Here is a 17,148-nt window from a genome sequence, read left to right on the forward strand (position 1 = left end):
GGATCTAAACTGGATCATAAATTATAATGTGAAAAATAAAACTACAGGTTTAAAAAAAGTGGGACAAATTCTTTATAACCTTAGAGTGAAACACGTAAAACAGTGTACATAATATGCTATTGTGTATGTTCTAATTTTCTTGCATATACTGAAGAAATTTGGGCCTGGCTGGTGTGGTTCAGTGGTTGAGCGTCAACCCATGCATCAAGAGGTCGCCAGTTCCATTCCCAGTCAGGGCACATGCCCAGGTTGTGGGCCAATCCCCAATACGGGGGCATGCAAGAGGTGGCCAATCGATGTTCTCATCAATGTTTCTCTCTCTCCCTCTCCCTTCTCTCTAAAATCAATAAAGAAAAAAAAAAAATTTTTTTAAGAAATTTGGGAAAACCACAAAAATAGAAGCAAGACTTCTCACTTTATACTTCTGAATCCTTTTTAAAATTTTAAACATGTGAATGTATTACCTATACTAAAAAAAAAACAATTGTTTTTATGGTTTCAATTTTCATCATATTAAAAGATTAAGAGCTTCAAAAACATTTCATACAAGAAATCAGCAAGATCGGACACCACAGACTGTTATTATACCCAGTTCTATAGACCTTCAGCTATTAATGTTTCTATGATGGCCGCACCAAAATATTAGTTTTATATTCAGAATAGACAAGTCTCATGATAGAGACAATCTTGATAAAGACTGTATGACTTTGTACCAATACACTTGCACTTCCTTGATTATTGTGATGCTACACATATATTCACGGATATATACTGATACTGATCATTTGTATTTCTTCCTTTGGGACCTGCCTTCTCATGTAAGAAAGGAAGATTTTTTTTTTATATCCTCACCTGAGAATATTTTCCACTGATTTTCAGGTAGTGTGGGAGGGAGAGAGAAAGAGAGAGAAACACCAATGAGAGAGACACATCGATTGCCCCTTGCACGACCCTGACCAGGGCCAGGGAATTGAACCACAACCAAGGTATATGACCTTGACCAGAATCAAAGCCATGACTCTTTGGTCCGTGGGCCAATGCTCCAACTGCTGAGCCAAACTGTCAGGGCAGAAAGGAAGATTTTAACCCTATAAATGTGTTTATAGTTCAATCATGGATGAAGGAAGCAAATGGTACATAATTAATGAAACTAAAGCTTGCTTATACAAAATTTGTTTCCTGTTTTATTTTTTATTTTTTGACTGATTGATTTTAAGAGAAAGGAAGAGAGAGGGAGAGATAGAAACATCAATTGGCCACCTCCTGCATGTCCCCCACTGGGAATCAAGCCCACAACCTGGGTATGTGCCTTGACCAGAAATCAGACTGGCGACCTCTTGGTGTATGAGTCAACTCTCAACCACTGAGCCACACCAGCCAGGCTATTCCCTATTTTATTAATGTAATAAATATGAAACTTAGCACACTTAGTATTTAGTGATAAACCATTCATAATCTGTACATATGTGAACTGGGTTGAACACTATCTCCCCTAAAATACACATAGAACTGGAATCTCAGATGTGACCTTATTTAAAAATAGTCTTTTTTTTTTTTCTTTATTGATTTTAGAGACAGAGGGAGGAGGAGAGAGATAGAAACATTGATGAGAGAGAACATAGACTGGCCACCTCCTGCATGCCCCCCACCAGGGATCAGGCCCACAACCTGGGCATGTGCCCTGACCGAGAATCAAACCAGTGACCTCTTGGTGCATGGGTAGATGCTCAACCACTGAGCCACACTGGCCAGGCTGAAAATAGTCTTTATAGATGTAATTAGTTAAGATGAGATCATACTGGATTAGGGTGGGAACTACATCCAAAGAACAGTGTTCTTATAAAAAGAGAGAACACACAGAGAAGGTGGCCATGTAACCACAGAGAGAAACTGGAGTGATGCAACTACAGATCCAAGAATGCCAAGGATTGCCAGCAACCACCAGAAGCTAGGAGAAAAGCACAGGATAGAGTCTCCCTCAGAGCCTACAGGAGGAACCAACCCTGCAGACACTTCGATTTCAGAATTCTGGTCTCCTGAACTGTTAGGGAATAAATTTCTGTTATCTTCAGCCACCCAGTTTTTGGTATGTTGTCACAGAAGTCCTTAGAAATAAATATAATATGCATACCCAGAAGTGATACAAAATTTCAGAAATCAAGGTTATAGGACTTCACAAAGCTCCTCCTATTTCCTAGAATAACATGATAAAAATGAGTTTTAAAACACAATGTTTTGAAATATTAAAATGTTTGAAAATATGAAGAAATTTTGGTATATGATACCTGATAATCTGGGACCACCCTAAAGCAAGACGAAAAGCATGCAGAATCACTCTAACCCACCCTCTCCTAAACATCCTCATTTATGAGTTTCACTGAGCCCTGGCCAATGTGGCTCAGTTGGTTGAGCGTTGTCCTATGTACCAAAAAGTTGTCAGTTTGATTCCTGGTCGGGGCAGGTGCCTAGTTGCGCGCATGCAGGAGGCAGCTGAACAACTTCCCTACCAGTGAGGAACAAACCAGAGTGTAGGTTTGGTAAAAGTATGTCTAACAATGGTGTTCATAACCCTAAAAGACACATCACCTACACATTCAACTTTCTTTCCATACTCAACTCTGAAAAGTCAGTCACAACTGCTTTTTAGTTAAAGGTTCTAGCTCCAGTGTTGCCTAAGCAGATTTCTCTCCAAAGCCAGGCCCCAAAGTTGGACTTTTGAAATGCCATCTAATAGTCTCTGGAAGTCTGCTCTAGAAAGCTTCCCCCACATAAAAACATCATACAAGTGACAAAAAGAATGTAAAGGTAAGTCTCTTAAACCCATTTTCTTTTGCAGTATTACAATCAGCTGGAATGTAAGTCTTAAGCTGATCAAGTACATTAACTTTCTTGGATTAACTGAGTCAAGTTCTCCTGGTAACTAAATAGTATATATCCTCTAAATTACTTCTCCAATATAACAGAAGTTCTATTTTAGCACAGTATAGATTTGGGACAAGAAGGATCTGGATGTGAGTCTCTGCCCCACCACTTACTAGCTATGTTCTCTGAGCAAGTTACTTAACTTTCCTAAACCAGTTTCTTCATCTGTATAATAAAGGAAATAATATCAGCTTCATGGAATTACTGGAAGCACTAAATATGAAAGTAACTATCATAGTGTTGGTGCTATGGTCTGAATGTTCTGTCTTCCCCCACCCCCCAAAAATCATATGTTGAAATCCTAACCCCTATAGGTGATGGCATTAGTAGGTGGGGTCTTTGGGAGGTGATTAGATCATGAGGGTAGAGCCCTCATGAACGGGATTGGTGTCTTTATAAAAGATGTCCCACAGAGCTCCCTACCCCCTTCCACAATATGAAGATACAACCAGAACTCTAAGACCAGGAAGATAACCCTTCATCTACCATGCTGGCACTCTGATCTTGGACTTCCAGCCTTCTATTGTTCATAAGCTACCCAAGTCTATGGTATTTTGTTGTAGCAGCCAAAACAGACTAAGACAGTTGGGAACACAACTAGACATCTAAAAATGGCAACTACTGCCAGCTAGCCTGGATTAAGCATCGTCTCATGGACTGAGAAGTCCTGGTTCGATTACCAGTCAAGGCACATGCCTGGGCTAAGGGCTCGATCCCCAGTAGGGGGCGTGCAGGAGGCAGCCAATCAATGTTTCTACCTCTCCCTTCCTTTCTCTCTAAAAAAAAAAAAAAAATCAATAAAAATATATTTTTAAAAAATCAGATGTGAAAATTAAAAAGGATAAAAATAAAAATGGCAACTAGTATCATTTCTACTTTACTGGGAACCTGAGAAACTCAGATAAGTTTATAAGCAAAAGCGCTTAAACACATGGGTAAACTGAGGGCTAGCCATTAAATGACTCAAGGTCTCAATGAGTAAGGAACAAAAATAAGATAATGAACCCATGAGTCCCAACTCCGATTTCTCTAAGCTACCGTTTAGTCAGCACTTCCTGATATTAACACATGACTCTGCATCAGGTTTTGTTATAATCACAAGTAAGATGAAAACAATAGCCATGTCATGCATCATGTTACCTTTCTTTGGGAAGTTTACTTGATAAACATTAGCTGACTAATGTTTAGTCTTTTTTTACTTAGCACTTTTACCTGGTTCTATATACCAATCATCATAGCATATCTCTTAGAAAGATCATTAATGGATACTGCCACCACTATTTCAGATGGAGAAACTAAGGTGAGCTAATTCTAATTCTAATAGTCACAGTAAGGCAGGAGCAAAAACTGAACCAGACTCTAAAATACTACTCTTTCTAAGGGAACACACTATTTCTCGTAAGCATTCACTAAATTTTTAATTGACATTTTCTGGTCACTATTTAATTCCAAAGATCAAATCACAAGTTCAAAATAACATCATTTGTAACACACCTTTCAATTTCCCATCAAATTCAGGGCTTGTGGCCACCTGGAGTCCTGGATGTGGCAGAAGAAAACAGGTGACATTGGAGAAACATGAATGAATGTGATTTCGGACATTCTGAATTTCTTCATGCTGATGTTCCTTCACCTGCCAATGAAGACCAACAATTTACAAAAGACCATTTGTTTCTCTTCACTAGGAACCACTAGTATAGGATAAAGGAAAGAAGACTTCCCAACTCTAATGGGTCATAGTGGGTGGCCTATGTTTTTTCCAACAGAAAAACTCAGAACCGTAAGAAGCAATAAATGCATAAATTTGATTAACCATAGCTTGACTCCTATAGCTACCAAAGAATAGGTACTAAAGAGTTTCTCTAAAGAAAGAGTATTACACAATATTTAGGAAGAACAACAGGTTTGTGGGCATAGAGGAGGATCTAACATAGTAATGACTGACAAAGAACTCTTGTGTTTTAATTCTGGAGAAAAAACTAATTAAGCTTGTTTATATTCAACCTAAAATAAAAATTCTAAATAAGAATTACAGACTAAAGCTCCGAATTTGGCATTCAAAAGGCATATACAGGACCTGCTGTAAAATGTGAAATGGAAATTACAATCAAAGCTTGGGCTTTTGCCCAGAGTTCTTCTCTACAATCCCTGTGCATTGTATACCCGGGTTCTTTAAAACACAAATAAGCCCTGGCCAGCTTGGCTCAGCGGTTAGAGCTTTAGCCCAAGAACTGGAGGATTTCGACTTCAATTCCTGGTCAAAGGCACATACCTGTGTTGCAGGTGTGGTCCCCGGCCCAGTCAGGGTTATATGAGAGGCAACCAATCGATATGTCTCTTTCACATCTATGGTTTCTCTCTATCCCTCCCTCCCTTCCACTCTATCTAAAAATCAATGAAAAAATATCCTCAGGTGAGGATTAACAAAAAATAAATGAAATAAAACATGAATAATAGTAGTGTATGTTAATAGGAATAAGTATTTAACACACTTAATATAATGTTCTGTAACCTGCTTGAAATATAGCTAAGGTAAATGAGAAAGTTATCACTGCTTTTAGGTAATTCTTCATATTATATTTCTACTTACCTGTAGACGCTTATCTAAAAATGACATTCCTCCCTGTAGTCCATAGCTGTATTCATAAGGGAAGCTCCAGTCTCGAACCAAAAACATCAGTGTCTATTTAGGAAAAAATCAGTACATATTATAAGATTGCATAAATGCATTTTTAAATAACAATTGAAATACTTCTTGGCACAATGCCAGCTTCTTCAAAGGAGACAAGAAAACATGCTAAGGGTTTGATCTATTCTGTAATGTCTTAGAAAACTTACAGACTTGTATACTAAAGGCAAGTACAGGGAATGTAGTAAAGGACAAGAGAGAAAACAATATGGCACTAGCCGCTCATATATCAGATCTACTTTCAACATTAGAAAGAAAAAGAAAACTAAATAATACTTAAAGCTCCTCTAATCTTATTGAGGTCACTGTGCACTTTCATCCTCATAAAATAATTAGCTAAAATAGGGGTCAGTAAACTTTTTCTATAAATGACCAGAGTAAATATTTTAGGCTGCTGTAGCATAAAGCAACCATGGGCAATACAAATAAGTATAGCTGTGTTCTTATGAAACCTTAGCTATAGACACTGACATTTAAATTTCAGATAATTTTCACATCATCAAATATTATTCCTCTTTTAATTTATTTCAACCATTTAAAAATGTAAAAACAGCCCTGGCCAGTTTGGCTCAGCAGTTGAGCGTTGGCCTGTGGACCAGAGAGTCCGGGTTCAGTTCCCGCTATGGGCACATACCAAAAAAAAAAAGTAAAAACCATTCCTAACTCATAAGTCACATAAAAATAGGTGGCTGGCCAAAACTGGCCTATGAGCTGCAGTTTGTTTATCTCTTAACTAAAATAAAGCTATGAATGACATTTATAGTTAACATTCTACCTGAAAGGGTTTTTGGAAAATTTCATCCATTGCCAGACGACCATATTCTGTGAAGAGCTTTAAAAAAAAGAAGAAGAATTATATAGTTCATAAGGCAAAATTACTTAAAAGTATTTCTGTAGCAATTTTTTTTTTAAAGTATGTTTATTAAAGCTGGTGCCAGTGAAACAAGGAAGGGCTTCGCATAAGAAGCAACACTAGAGCCCAGGCTGCGCTGCTTTGGCTCACCGGGAAGTCAGAGAAAAGGGAGCCTTGGAGACAGATGCAGGGGTTTAGCCCCAGAGGAGGTGAAGCTGCCCACTGTTCCCCTGGGGGAATAAAAAGGGGAAGAGAAAGGCACAGACATGCTCCCAGGAGGGAAAGCACCTTCTGTGGCTCTTCTTTATCAAAGCAGTCATTTAACAGACTTTACTACTTACATGAAACCAAAGTTTTACCGTTTCAAAAGCACACAGGAGCCATGAACCTTAAAATAATCTTGGATTTGTCTCACATCCCACATCCGAATTCATTAGCAAATCCAGAATCCAACCATTCGAAAATTCTATGTGGCCTGGAATATTGCAATAGCTTAACTGGTCTGCCTACCACTCCTCACCCCCATTCTCAATATAACAGCTACCACGGCTCTGTTATAAATAAGGTTAGTTAGACTACATTCTGCCTTTGCTCAAAACCCTCCAACCATATTCAGTATAACAGGCCAGTCCTTACAGTGTGATCCCACCATTCTGGCCCTCCTTGCTACTCCTCAAACATGCTGGGCATACTGCTACTTCAGGGCCTTGGTTCTGACTCCTCTTCCTGCCTATAATGTTCTTTCCCTAAATATCTGTGCAATCAGGTCCCTCATTTCTTAAGGTGTTTACTCAAATGGCTCCTTCTCAATAAAGCTTTCCATTGCCATCTACCTAAAAAAAATTACAATTCTCCACACGATATTTCCTTTTTAATTTTTCTCCTTAACAAGCCCCACTATCTAACATACTGTACCTTTACTTATCTTGATTAGTGTCTGTCTTCACTACTAGCACTGAAACTCCACAAGGGCAGGAATGTCTGCTTTGTGCACTACCATACCTCTAGCAGCAAGAAGAGTACTGGGCCCAGTGTGTGTGCCATTCAAATTACAGAATAAACAAATTCTTTAAGGTTAGTGTTTACACATACATCTACCTCTATTTCTTCATGAAGCCTCACTAAAAGTAGAGCAAAAATAAGTTTAAAAGTTATAAATTTACAGGACAAAGATGATGAGAAATAATATAACAGCAGACAAGAGTTGTCAAAAATAGTGGAAGGAAAACAAACAAACGAGAACTGTCTCAGGTTTTGAATTCCTCTGCACTAAGACATCTGGCAAGAGATGGGCCATCCAGAACTAAGCAGATTCTCTCAGCAGAATCCCTGAAAGGCTCAGAAATTAGTAGCACCAGTTACCTTGAAGAAAGGGGTGAGAGAGATAACTAAAGAAATGGTTGAAAGTCTTTAGAGAAAGCACCTAACACTCCCAGGTGCTGTTCCCTCCACCAGCTCCAATGCTCTTCCTGCCCCCACAGAAGATAGGAAGTACACTATCTGGGGAGGATAAACCAGAAAGAATAAAGACGTTTGATTCCATACTCTGCTGAGTAAGAAGTCCTCTACCTTACTGGAAATGGGTACTTAAATCAAAGTGTAAACCATACTAAACAGAGAAATTCTTTAGCCCTCACTCACACCCTGCTGGAGCCTCAGCAAACTTCTACCCACCCACCCGAGGCAGGAGTTCAAAGAATTTTTCTCTGGGGAATTTGACTGCCCAAGAGTAAACATCTGCAAATATAGGCATTTAGAAGTTGCAACAGCACTGGCCAGTTTGACTCTGTGGGTAGAGCATTGGGCCACCGACCAGAGTCTTGAACCGACCAAAGAGTCTCAGGTTTGATTCCCAGTCAAGGGCATAGACCTCGTTTCAGATTCAATCCCGGGCCCTAGTCAGTGCCCTGCAGAAGGCAAACAATCAATGTGTCTCTCTCCATTAATGTTTCTCCCTTTTCTCATGATCTCTCTCCCTCTCCCTCTCCCCCACCCCTCCTTCCCTTCCAGTCTAACTAAAAATCAATGGAAAAATATCCTCAGGAGAAGATAAAAAAAAAAAAGAAGTTGCAACAAAATAGCTAAATCATTTTGCCATATCACCTCTTTTTTTATCCTCACCCGAGGACATTTTTCCATTTTTTGTACAGATAGAGTGGGAGGGAGAGAGGGGGAGAGAGAGAGAGAGAGAGAGAGACAGAGAGAGAGAGAGAGAGAGACAGAGAGAGAGAGAGAGAGAGAGAGAAACATCGACGTGAAAGGGACACATCGAGTGGCTGCCACCCACACAACCAACCAGGGCCGGGGACTAACTGCAACCGAGGTACGCGCCCTTAGCAGGAACCGAACCCGGGTCTCTCTAGACCACAGGCCGATGCTCTAACCGCTGAGCCAAACCGGCCAGGGCGCCATATCACCTCTTTATGATCCAAAACAATACACAAGGCTCACCTCTTACAAAGGTCCCAGTCAGATTTCTAGAGGCTCACTGTTAATTACAGATGGTCAAGGACCACCAGACCTTTGCAAAAAGCTCCTAGCAGAAGACAAAAACTCACATCCTTTAATTCTAGAACACCATATTATTCCTTTTAAAATTTCTATTCCCTCCATTTTGTTCTTTTACTAAAATACCTGTTATTAACATGTTAAACCTCACCTGAATTGATCACCAAATTTTCCTGATTCTGTGCTCTACTGTTCTCCCTCTCCTCCAACTCCCTTCTCCCTCTACCTCTCTCCTCTTCTTTTCGCTTCACTTCCTTCCCGTCCCAATTTCTATTCTTTGACTTTTTATTCAACCGGCCAAGGAGATTTTCTCCAGTTTATCTTCTAACTCCTCCTCTACTGAGTTTTCCATTTTTGTTGTCGTCGTTTTAATTTCCAGGAGCTCTTTTTTGTTTTCTGAATGTTGCTTTTTAATAGTATACTGTTGTTATTTCTTGGTTGCAACAATTTCAACATCTTATCTGAGATGATATAAATTTACAAAGAATAAAGAAAAAGCCCACAATAAGGTACATTATCATGAACATTCATGCCAAGAATAAGATCTTAAAAGCTTCAAAGAGGGACATACAAAAGATCAGGAATCAGATAGTGTGGGACTTCACCACTGGGGGCTGCAAGACAATGAAGCAATGTTGGCTTCAATTATAAATAAATAAATTTTTTTATATATTTATTATATAATTCTAGGACAAAATCAAAATAGCCTTAGACTTACAAGACCTCAAAAAAGTTATCTCCTATGCATCCTTTCTACCCTTTCTCAGGAAACTACTGGAAACTGCCTAGAATTAAATAGGAATCAATAAATAAAAGAATAAACAGAATCCAAATGAGAAAAGAATTGAAAAGAAATTGCCAGGCCCTGATTTCAAACTAAACTATAAAGTTATAGTCATCAAAAAAAAAAACCCTGGCCGGTTCGGCTCAGCGGTTAGAGCGTCTGCCTGCAGGTTTGATTCCAGTCAAGGGCATGTACCTCAGTTGCAGTTCGTCCCTGGCCCTGGTCAGGTCATGCACGAGGCAACCAGTCAATGTGTCTCCTTTCATATCAATGTTTCTCTCCCTCTCCCTCTCCCTCCCTCTCCCCCTCCCCCTCTATCTGATGATAAATAGAAAAATATCCTTGGGTGAGGATTAAAAACAAAAAAGTATGGTATTGGCATAAAAACAGACAATAGATCAGTGGAAAAAAATATATTAAAGCGCAGAATAACCCATGTTATATATATGTCAATTCATTTATAACAAAGGAGACAGAATATACAATAGGGAGAAGATAGTCTCTTCAATATTAAATAGTGTAGGGAAAACTGGGCAGCTACATGCAAAATAATAAAACTAGACTATTGCCCTGGCCAGTTTGGCTCAGCGGTTAGAGCGTCAGCCTGCGGTCCACAGAGACCCGGGTTCAGTTCCTGCTAAGGGCATGTACTTTGGCTGCAGTTTGTCCCTGGCCCTGGTTGGGTTGTGTGGGTGGCGGTCACTCGATGTGTCCCTTTCACATCGATGTTTCTCTCTCTTCCTCTCTCTCCTTCCCGCTCTATCTGAATAAAAAATGGAAAAATGTCCTCAGGTGAGGATAAAAAAAAACAAACTAGACTATCTTACACCATACACAAAAATTAACTTAAAATGAATTAAAAATCTGAACATGAGACCTGAAACCATAAAATTCCTAGAAGAAAATACAAGGGGGTAAACTTTTTGACATAGGTCTTGGTGATGACTTTTTAGATCTGACACTAAATGCAAAGGGAACAAAAGCAAAAATAAATAAATGGGATTATATCAAACTAAAAAGCTTTTATACAGCAAAAGAAACTATCAACAAAATGAAAACCTACCAAATGGAAAATATCTGTAAATCATATATCAGTAAAGAGTTAAAATCCAAAAAAATAGGAAACTCATACAACTCAATAGCAAAAAGGAAAAATATCCAATTAAATAATGGGCAGAGAATATGAATAGATATTTTTCCAAAGAAGACATACTAATGGCCAAAAGATACGTGAAAAGGTGCTAAATTACATCACTAATCATCAAGGAAATGCAAATCAAAACCACAATGAGATATCACCTCACACCTGTTAAAATGGCTAGAAAAGGGAACCTTTGTACACTACTATAAATTGGTGCAGCAACTATGAAAATAGTGTAGAAAGGGTCCTTGAAAAATTAAAAGAATTACTATTACAATCCAGCAAATCTTTAAAAAAAATTTTTATCATCCTCACCTGAGGACATTTTTCCATTTTTTGTTCAGAGTGGGAGGGAGAGAGAGGAAGAGAGAGAGAGAAAAACATCGACGTAAAAGGAACACATCAAGTGGCTGCCACCCGCATGACCAACCAGGGCTGGGGACAAACTGCAACCGAGGTACGTGCCCTTAGCGGGAACCGAACCCGGGTCTCTCTGGACCATAGGCCGATGCTCTAACCGCTGAACCAAACTGGCCAGGGCCAGCAATTCTACTTCTGGATATTAATCCAAAGAAAATGAAAATCCTAACTCAAAAAGATATATGCATCCCATATTCATTGCAGCATTGTTTACAACAGTCAAGATATGGAAGCAACCTAAGTGTCCATCAATGGGTGAATTGATAAAGAAAATGTGGCATATATATTCAATGGAACATTACCCTGTCATAAAAAAAAAAAAGTAAATTCTGCCATTTGCAATATAGATGGACCTTGAAGGCATTATGCTAAGTGAAATTAAGTCAGACAAGAAAAAGATAAATACCATATAATCTCATATGTGGAATCTAAATCTCGTATGTAGAATCTAAAATAACAAAAAATAATAATAAAATTTAAAATAAAACAAGCTCATGGGTACAGAGAACGATTGGTGGTTGCCAGGGTTGCAATACTATTTAACTAATTAAACTATGTGTGTGTTTAAATAGTTAAAACAAAATGTTTAAAAAAATGCAAGTACCTGGTACATATAAAATATTACATAACAAAACAAAAACACACATAAAACTATAATACAAAACCTATGATCTACTATCTGTAATTCTGCAATTCAAAAAGCTCTAAAAACCCAAGTTAAGCAGCAAACTCATTTGAAGGAAAACCTGCCTTGAACTGATGTGAGGCTTTTTATAGGCTATTTATCCTACTTCATATAATTGGTCATACACTTCATGACAGAAATATTAATTAGGAGGTATTACCTGAACGTCCATTCTTGTCCTGGACCTCATGCTATCGTATGAAACATATTACCTATCTAAAACCCCTCCAAAAAAAATTGATTCCAAAACATAGGTAGCCCCTAAGGGCTTAGTGTCACCTATTATATATTTCCTATAGGGATATATATGTTAACAAATACATAGAAAATAATACAAATGATAATAGGGATTCAGTTTTATCCCTCGTATCCAGTTTTTTGCAAAGACAATATCATTTCTAATTTCATGAATAATACATTGTTAACTTTTTTTTCTTTATTGATCTTAGACAGAGAGGAAGGGAGAGGAAGAGAGATAAGGGAGAGAGAGAGAAACATCGATGAGAGAGAACATCGACTGGCCACCTCCTGCATGCCCCCAACTGGGGATCGGGCCCACAACCTGGGCATGTTCCCTGACCAGGAATCAAACCGGTGACCTCTTAGAGGTGCATGGGTCGATGTTCAACCACTGAGCCACACCGGCCAGGCACACATTATTACTTTTAAAAAGAGAAAAACTATTCCAATGATAGACATCATACTACCAATTTATAAAGCTTAATCCCGGACTCTATGAAGAAGGCATAAAGTGAAGACAGTAACTCTACCAGGAAACCTTTGTTTTTGTAATTTATAATGAAATAAAATCTACCCAATTTTTTCTTTTGTCTTCCACACCTTTGATGTCTTGCTTAGAAAATTCTCCCTCAATGTTGTATATTGGCCTATTTTTTCTAGTCATTTATGGTTTCTCTTTTTACATCAAAATATTTAAGCCATCTGGAATTTATTTTGACATGTAGTACAAGGCAGGGATCTAATTTACACCTTATCTAAATAGGCAGGCAACTACCCTAACATCATTTATTGACTGATCCATCCTTTCTGGTATAGAGTCATATATTCTTTTATTTGTTTTAAAGCAAGAGGAAGAGAGATTGCAAGAGAAAGAAAAACATCTACGTGAGAAATATGGATCGGTTGCCTCCCACAAGTGCCCTAACCAGGGATCAAACCAGAAACGTGGGTATGTGCCCTGACTAGAAATTGAACCCAAGATCCTTCGGTGCATGCAACTGAGCCACACCAGCCAGGGCAGAATCATATATTCTTAAGAGGTACAAAACATATGAAAATATACTTTATCATAATAAATCAGTTATTTTCAACCAGTGTGCTGCAAAAATTTTTAAAACATGCAACACCTGACTAGTCAGGAGCTCTGACCTCTTTTCCCTGGCCGGAATTGAACCTGTGACTCTTTTGGTCCGCGAGTCAATGCTCTAACTGCTGAGCAAAACTGGCCAGGGCCATCCCTTGTAAATTTTTTTTGGCTGTTTTACAATTCAACTTTCAAAATGAATTTTAGAACAAGTCTGTCAAATTCCGAAAATAATGCCTTTATAATATTGTTTAATGGAGAAGCGGCAACGTTATAGTATTATCTCAAATGAGATAATACATGTAATACACAGCAGTGTCTAGCACAGAGTAAGCAATAAATGTGTTAGCTACACATAAATATAAAAGATACATACACAGAATATAGATACACAAGAAACAAGGAATATTTCTACATGAGGTTAAATCTTTTACATGCCTCATACAATTATGAAGTGCTTCAGATGAATCTCCTTAAGCTTATTCTGAGTTTTTATTATTTTGTTACTATAGCAAATGTTCTCCATTACATTTTTTTTTTTTTTATCCTCACCCGAGGACATTTTTCCATTTTTTGTTCAAATAGAGTGGGAGGTGGGAGAGAGAGAAAAGGAGAGAGAGAGAGAGAGAGAGAAACATCGACGTGAAAGGGACACATCGAGTGGTTGCCTCCCGCATGACTCAACCAGGGCCAGAGACAAACTGCAACTGAGGTAGGTGCCCTTAGCGGGAACCGAACCCAGGTCTCTCTGGACCGCAGGCCGACGTTTTTACCACTAAGCCAAACCGGCCAGGGGTCCATTACATTTTTAAACTGGTTAATGTTGGTAGATAGGAAAGCCTATTGATTTTTGTATTTGTAATCTGACAGGTATTGAATTAAGTTTTATACTAATTATAAATAGTTGTCCAGTTGATTCTTGTGAATTTTCAGGCACACAAGAATATTATTTTCTCCTTTTAACATATAATTTGTGCGATTTCTGGAGTCACCATCAATCAGCCTTGTCAAGTGAGACAGGTCCTTCAGCCATTAGGTCCTCCAGCCATTAGGCCCAGTGGCCATCCACTAGAGCACCAAACCCACCATCCCTATTTTCACCAACAAAGGCTCTAACACAGCCACACCCCTCCCTCCAGCTCTCGTCTAAGGCCCTGACACTATCATCCACATAATGCTCTGGACCTCCCCCTTTCCAGGTACTTCCACTGTATCTTCTGTAACTTCAAATCCACAATAACTCCCACTAAATTTCCAACTGCTTCTTTGAATGTTTCTTCTACCTCCCTGCTTTAACTAAATTCAGAGGGCACAATTTTCCCTGTGGATATCTCAACTGGTAGCCATTATTCTCCCATATCCCATGTTTCTCCAGATCAAAAGGTGAATTTGGTGACTCCCTTGATTCCCGTTATCACTTCTAAACAGTATTCTCCATCTTTTTGTAAAGACCCCTACTCCGTTAAGTTTCCAGCCATTCTGCAGAACAATCTCCTTTTAATTCTTTACTGGTGTCCATCTACTAACCATGTGCATTCCCTCTTATTTACCAAGAACTTTGACACCTGTCCCAGTCTTCTTCATCAAAGCAGGCATCTCCATTCAATCTCTGCCTCAGCCAAAAATCTAAGATGAGTAGAGAAAAGATATTTTTCCTCCCCTAAAGCAAGATATAATTAAAAGAATCAGGGACACCTGATGTTAAAATGCTTATGGAAAAGATACCCTTAAACATATCTTGGGTTTGAGGAATCAAAGGGTAGGGAAGTTTTTGAGAATAGTATCAAAGGAGAATTATGTAACTGCATCTTATTTTCCTTACCATCTGTTATGAGTTGAGTTGTATCTCCCCCCAAAAAATATCTTTAAGTCCTAATCCCCAGTACCTGTGAATGTGATCTTATTGGAAACATAGTCTTCACACATGTAATCAAGTTAAGATGAGTTAGCATGGGCCCTAATTCAATATGACTGCTGTTCTTAGAGGAAGAAATAACAGAGACACAGGGAGGAGAATGCAATGTGAAGTCGAAAGACACATGGACATAGGGAAAACAGCCACATGAAGACAGAGGCAGAGATTGAAGTGCTATAATTGCAAGTCAACAACATATGCCAAGGACTGCCAGCAAACCACTAGAAGCTAGGAAGAGGTAAGAGAGGATTTTACCCCACAGGCTTCAGAGAAAAGGGCCCTGTTGACTATTTGATTTCTGACCTTTAGCCTCCAGAACTAAGATAGTAAATTTCTATTGTTTTCAGCCACCCAGCTTGTGGTGCTGTTATAGCACACATATATATATTTATGTATCTCTCTCACTGACCAGACCACAAAATCCATAAATAATCAATTAAGTCTGCCTCAAGCACTATTGCATCTATAACATTATTGTTTAACTGTATCTTTAAATGCACACAAGGTGGGCATTCAAAGAAATGTGTGAGAGGAAGGAGTTCAAAAAGAAACTAGTTTCAGGTGAAAAGGTGTCAAATTTAAGTTTTGATGGAAATATTTTACAGATCAACAGCTCTCAACCATCAAGTCATGGCACTGGTGTAGAACTACCAATTTATAATATAATTTGTATTACATAATATATAGTAATTCCTAGTAGTAACATTAAGGGCCAAAGTTTAGGAATTATTTTGTTTTGTTTTGTTTTTTAAAGAAATATTATACTATTTCTTGATCCTGCTAAGCACACTCCACCTCACGATCTTTCTTATGGCTGTTACCTCTCCTATAGCACTTTCCACCCAGATAGGTCTGTAGGACTTACTTGGCCACTTTCTTTAGTTCCCTGCTCAACTCATTAAGGCCTTCCCTATTTTCTTCAGCAATAAATATACAGTGTGGAATTACTGTGGAAAAAAAACCTTCCTCAATATTCAATCTTTTGCTCAAACTACTCAAGTAAAATTTTTCTGTTTTTAAAACTTTTAAAAGAGATATTATGATGTTTTAATGAAGAATATATACCTGTAGCTGTTGAAGATCATCTTCCTGAATGTTCTGAGACAAATTATAAATCTAGAAAACAAACATCCAAATTGATACTTTAGCTTACCTCAAACAAAGCCCAAATAGGCCTAAAGCATTGCTTTGTACATTTATAGGTTTGCATATAAGAATATGAAGTCGGTTCAAACAGTAATATTCTCTGTCCTTCAGAAAACTATGCTTACATGACTGAAATAACGTTAAGTCTTCCTTTACAGTTTAAAATATCATTTTCTTAAGTTCTTACCAAATCTATATTTCCTATATGATGTAATTTCAATTTCCACTTTCAGACTTTTATTAGAGTCTTTTATATACAATTTATGACCAAAGTGGAAAATGGTTTAGGTGTCTTCTTGAGCCTATAAGAGGTAACCTATATCAGTAGTCTATAAAGAATATTTACATATCACCATAGGAATTCTGGTAATAGAACAATAACTAAAACTAGATGCAACCCCTTTATCTTATTTCCTCTGCAAACTATTTTTCCTAGTCATTGGTTTTACCTGAACAGAACTAGTCATGGTGCTTAGAGCAAAGATGGTAGCACAATCTTTCACAGTGGACTGGCTGTCAAATGCCCCCTGGGTATCCATCAGAACAACTGCGACCTAATAAAAAAGAAAAAGACAAACAAAATATGTTAAAGTGAGAAGGGGGAAAATGTAAAGAAGAAATTGAAAAGTATAGGTAACATTGAGCCCTGGCCGGTTTGGCTCAGCGGTTAGAGCATCAGCCTGCGGTCCCGAGAGACCCGGGTTCGGTTCCCGCTAAGGGCATGTACCTTGGTTGCAGTTTGTCCCCGGCCCTGGTCGGTT

The 17,148-nt window shown here is 38.4% G+C and overlaps 1 protein-coding gene across 3 annotated transcripts in view; it reads right to left on the reverse strand.

Moving 5' to 3' along the window:
• Positions 1 to 17,148, reverse strand: part of ATL3 (atlastin GTPase 3) — a 43,884-nt gene that overhangs the window by 8,639 nt on the left and 18,097 nt on the right. The window contains exons 4-8 of one of the 3 annotated variants that reach the window (XM_036260243.1): positions 16,837 to 16,941; positions 16,307 to 16,357; positions 6,387 to 6,443; positions 5,513 to 5,605; positions 4,417 to 4,555 (exon numbers count right to left, since the gene is read on the reverse strand). In XM_036260243.1, coding sequence (XP_036116136.1) covers positions 4,417 to 4,555; positions 5,513 to 5,605; positions 6,387 to 6,443; positions 16,307 to 16,357; positions 16,837 to 16,941 — 445 coding nt within the window. The remainder of the gene's footprint in view (positions 1 to 4,416; positions 4,556 to 5,512; positions 5,606 to 6,386; positions 6,444 to 16,306; positions 16,358 to 16,836; positions 16,942 to 17,148) is intronic. The other 2 variants (XM_036260244.1, XM_036260245.1) reach the window with 2 other exon arrangements.

The sequence above is a fragment of the Molossus molossus genome, unplaced genomic scaffold, assembly GCF_014108415.1.
Source record: "Molossus molossus isolate mMolMol1 unplaced genomic scaffold, mMolMol1.p scaffold_m16_p_13, whole genome shotgun sequence".
NCBI classification, from domain to species: domain Eukaryota; kingdom Metazoa; phylum Chordata; class Mammalia; order Chiroptera; family Molossidae; genus Molossus; species Molossus molossus.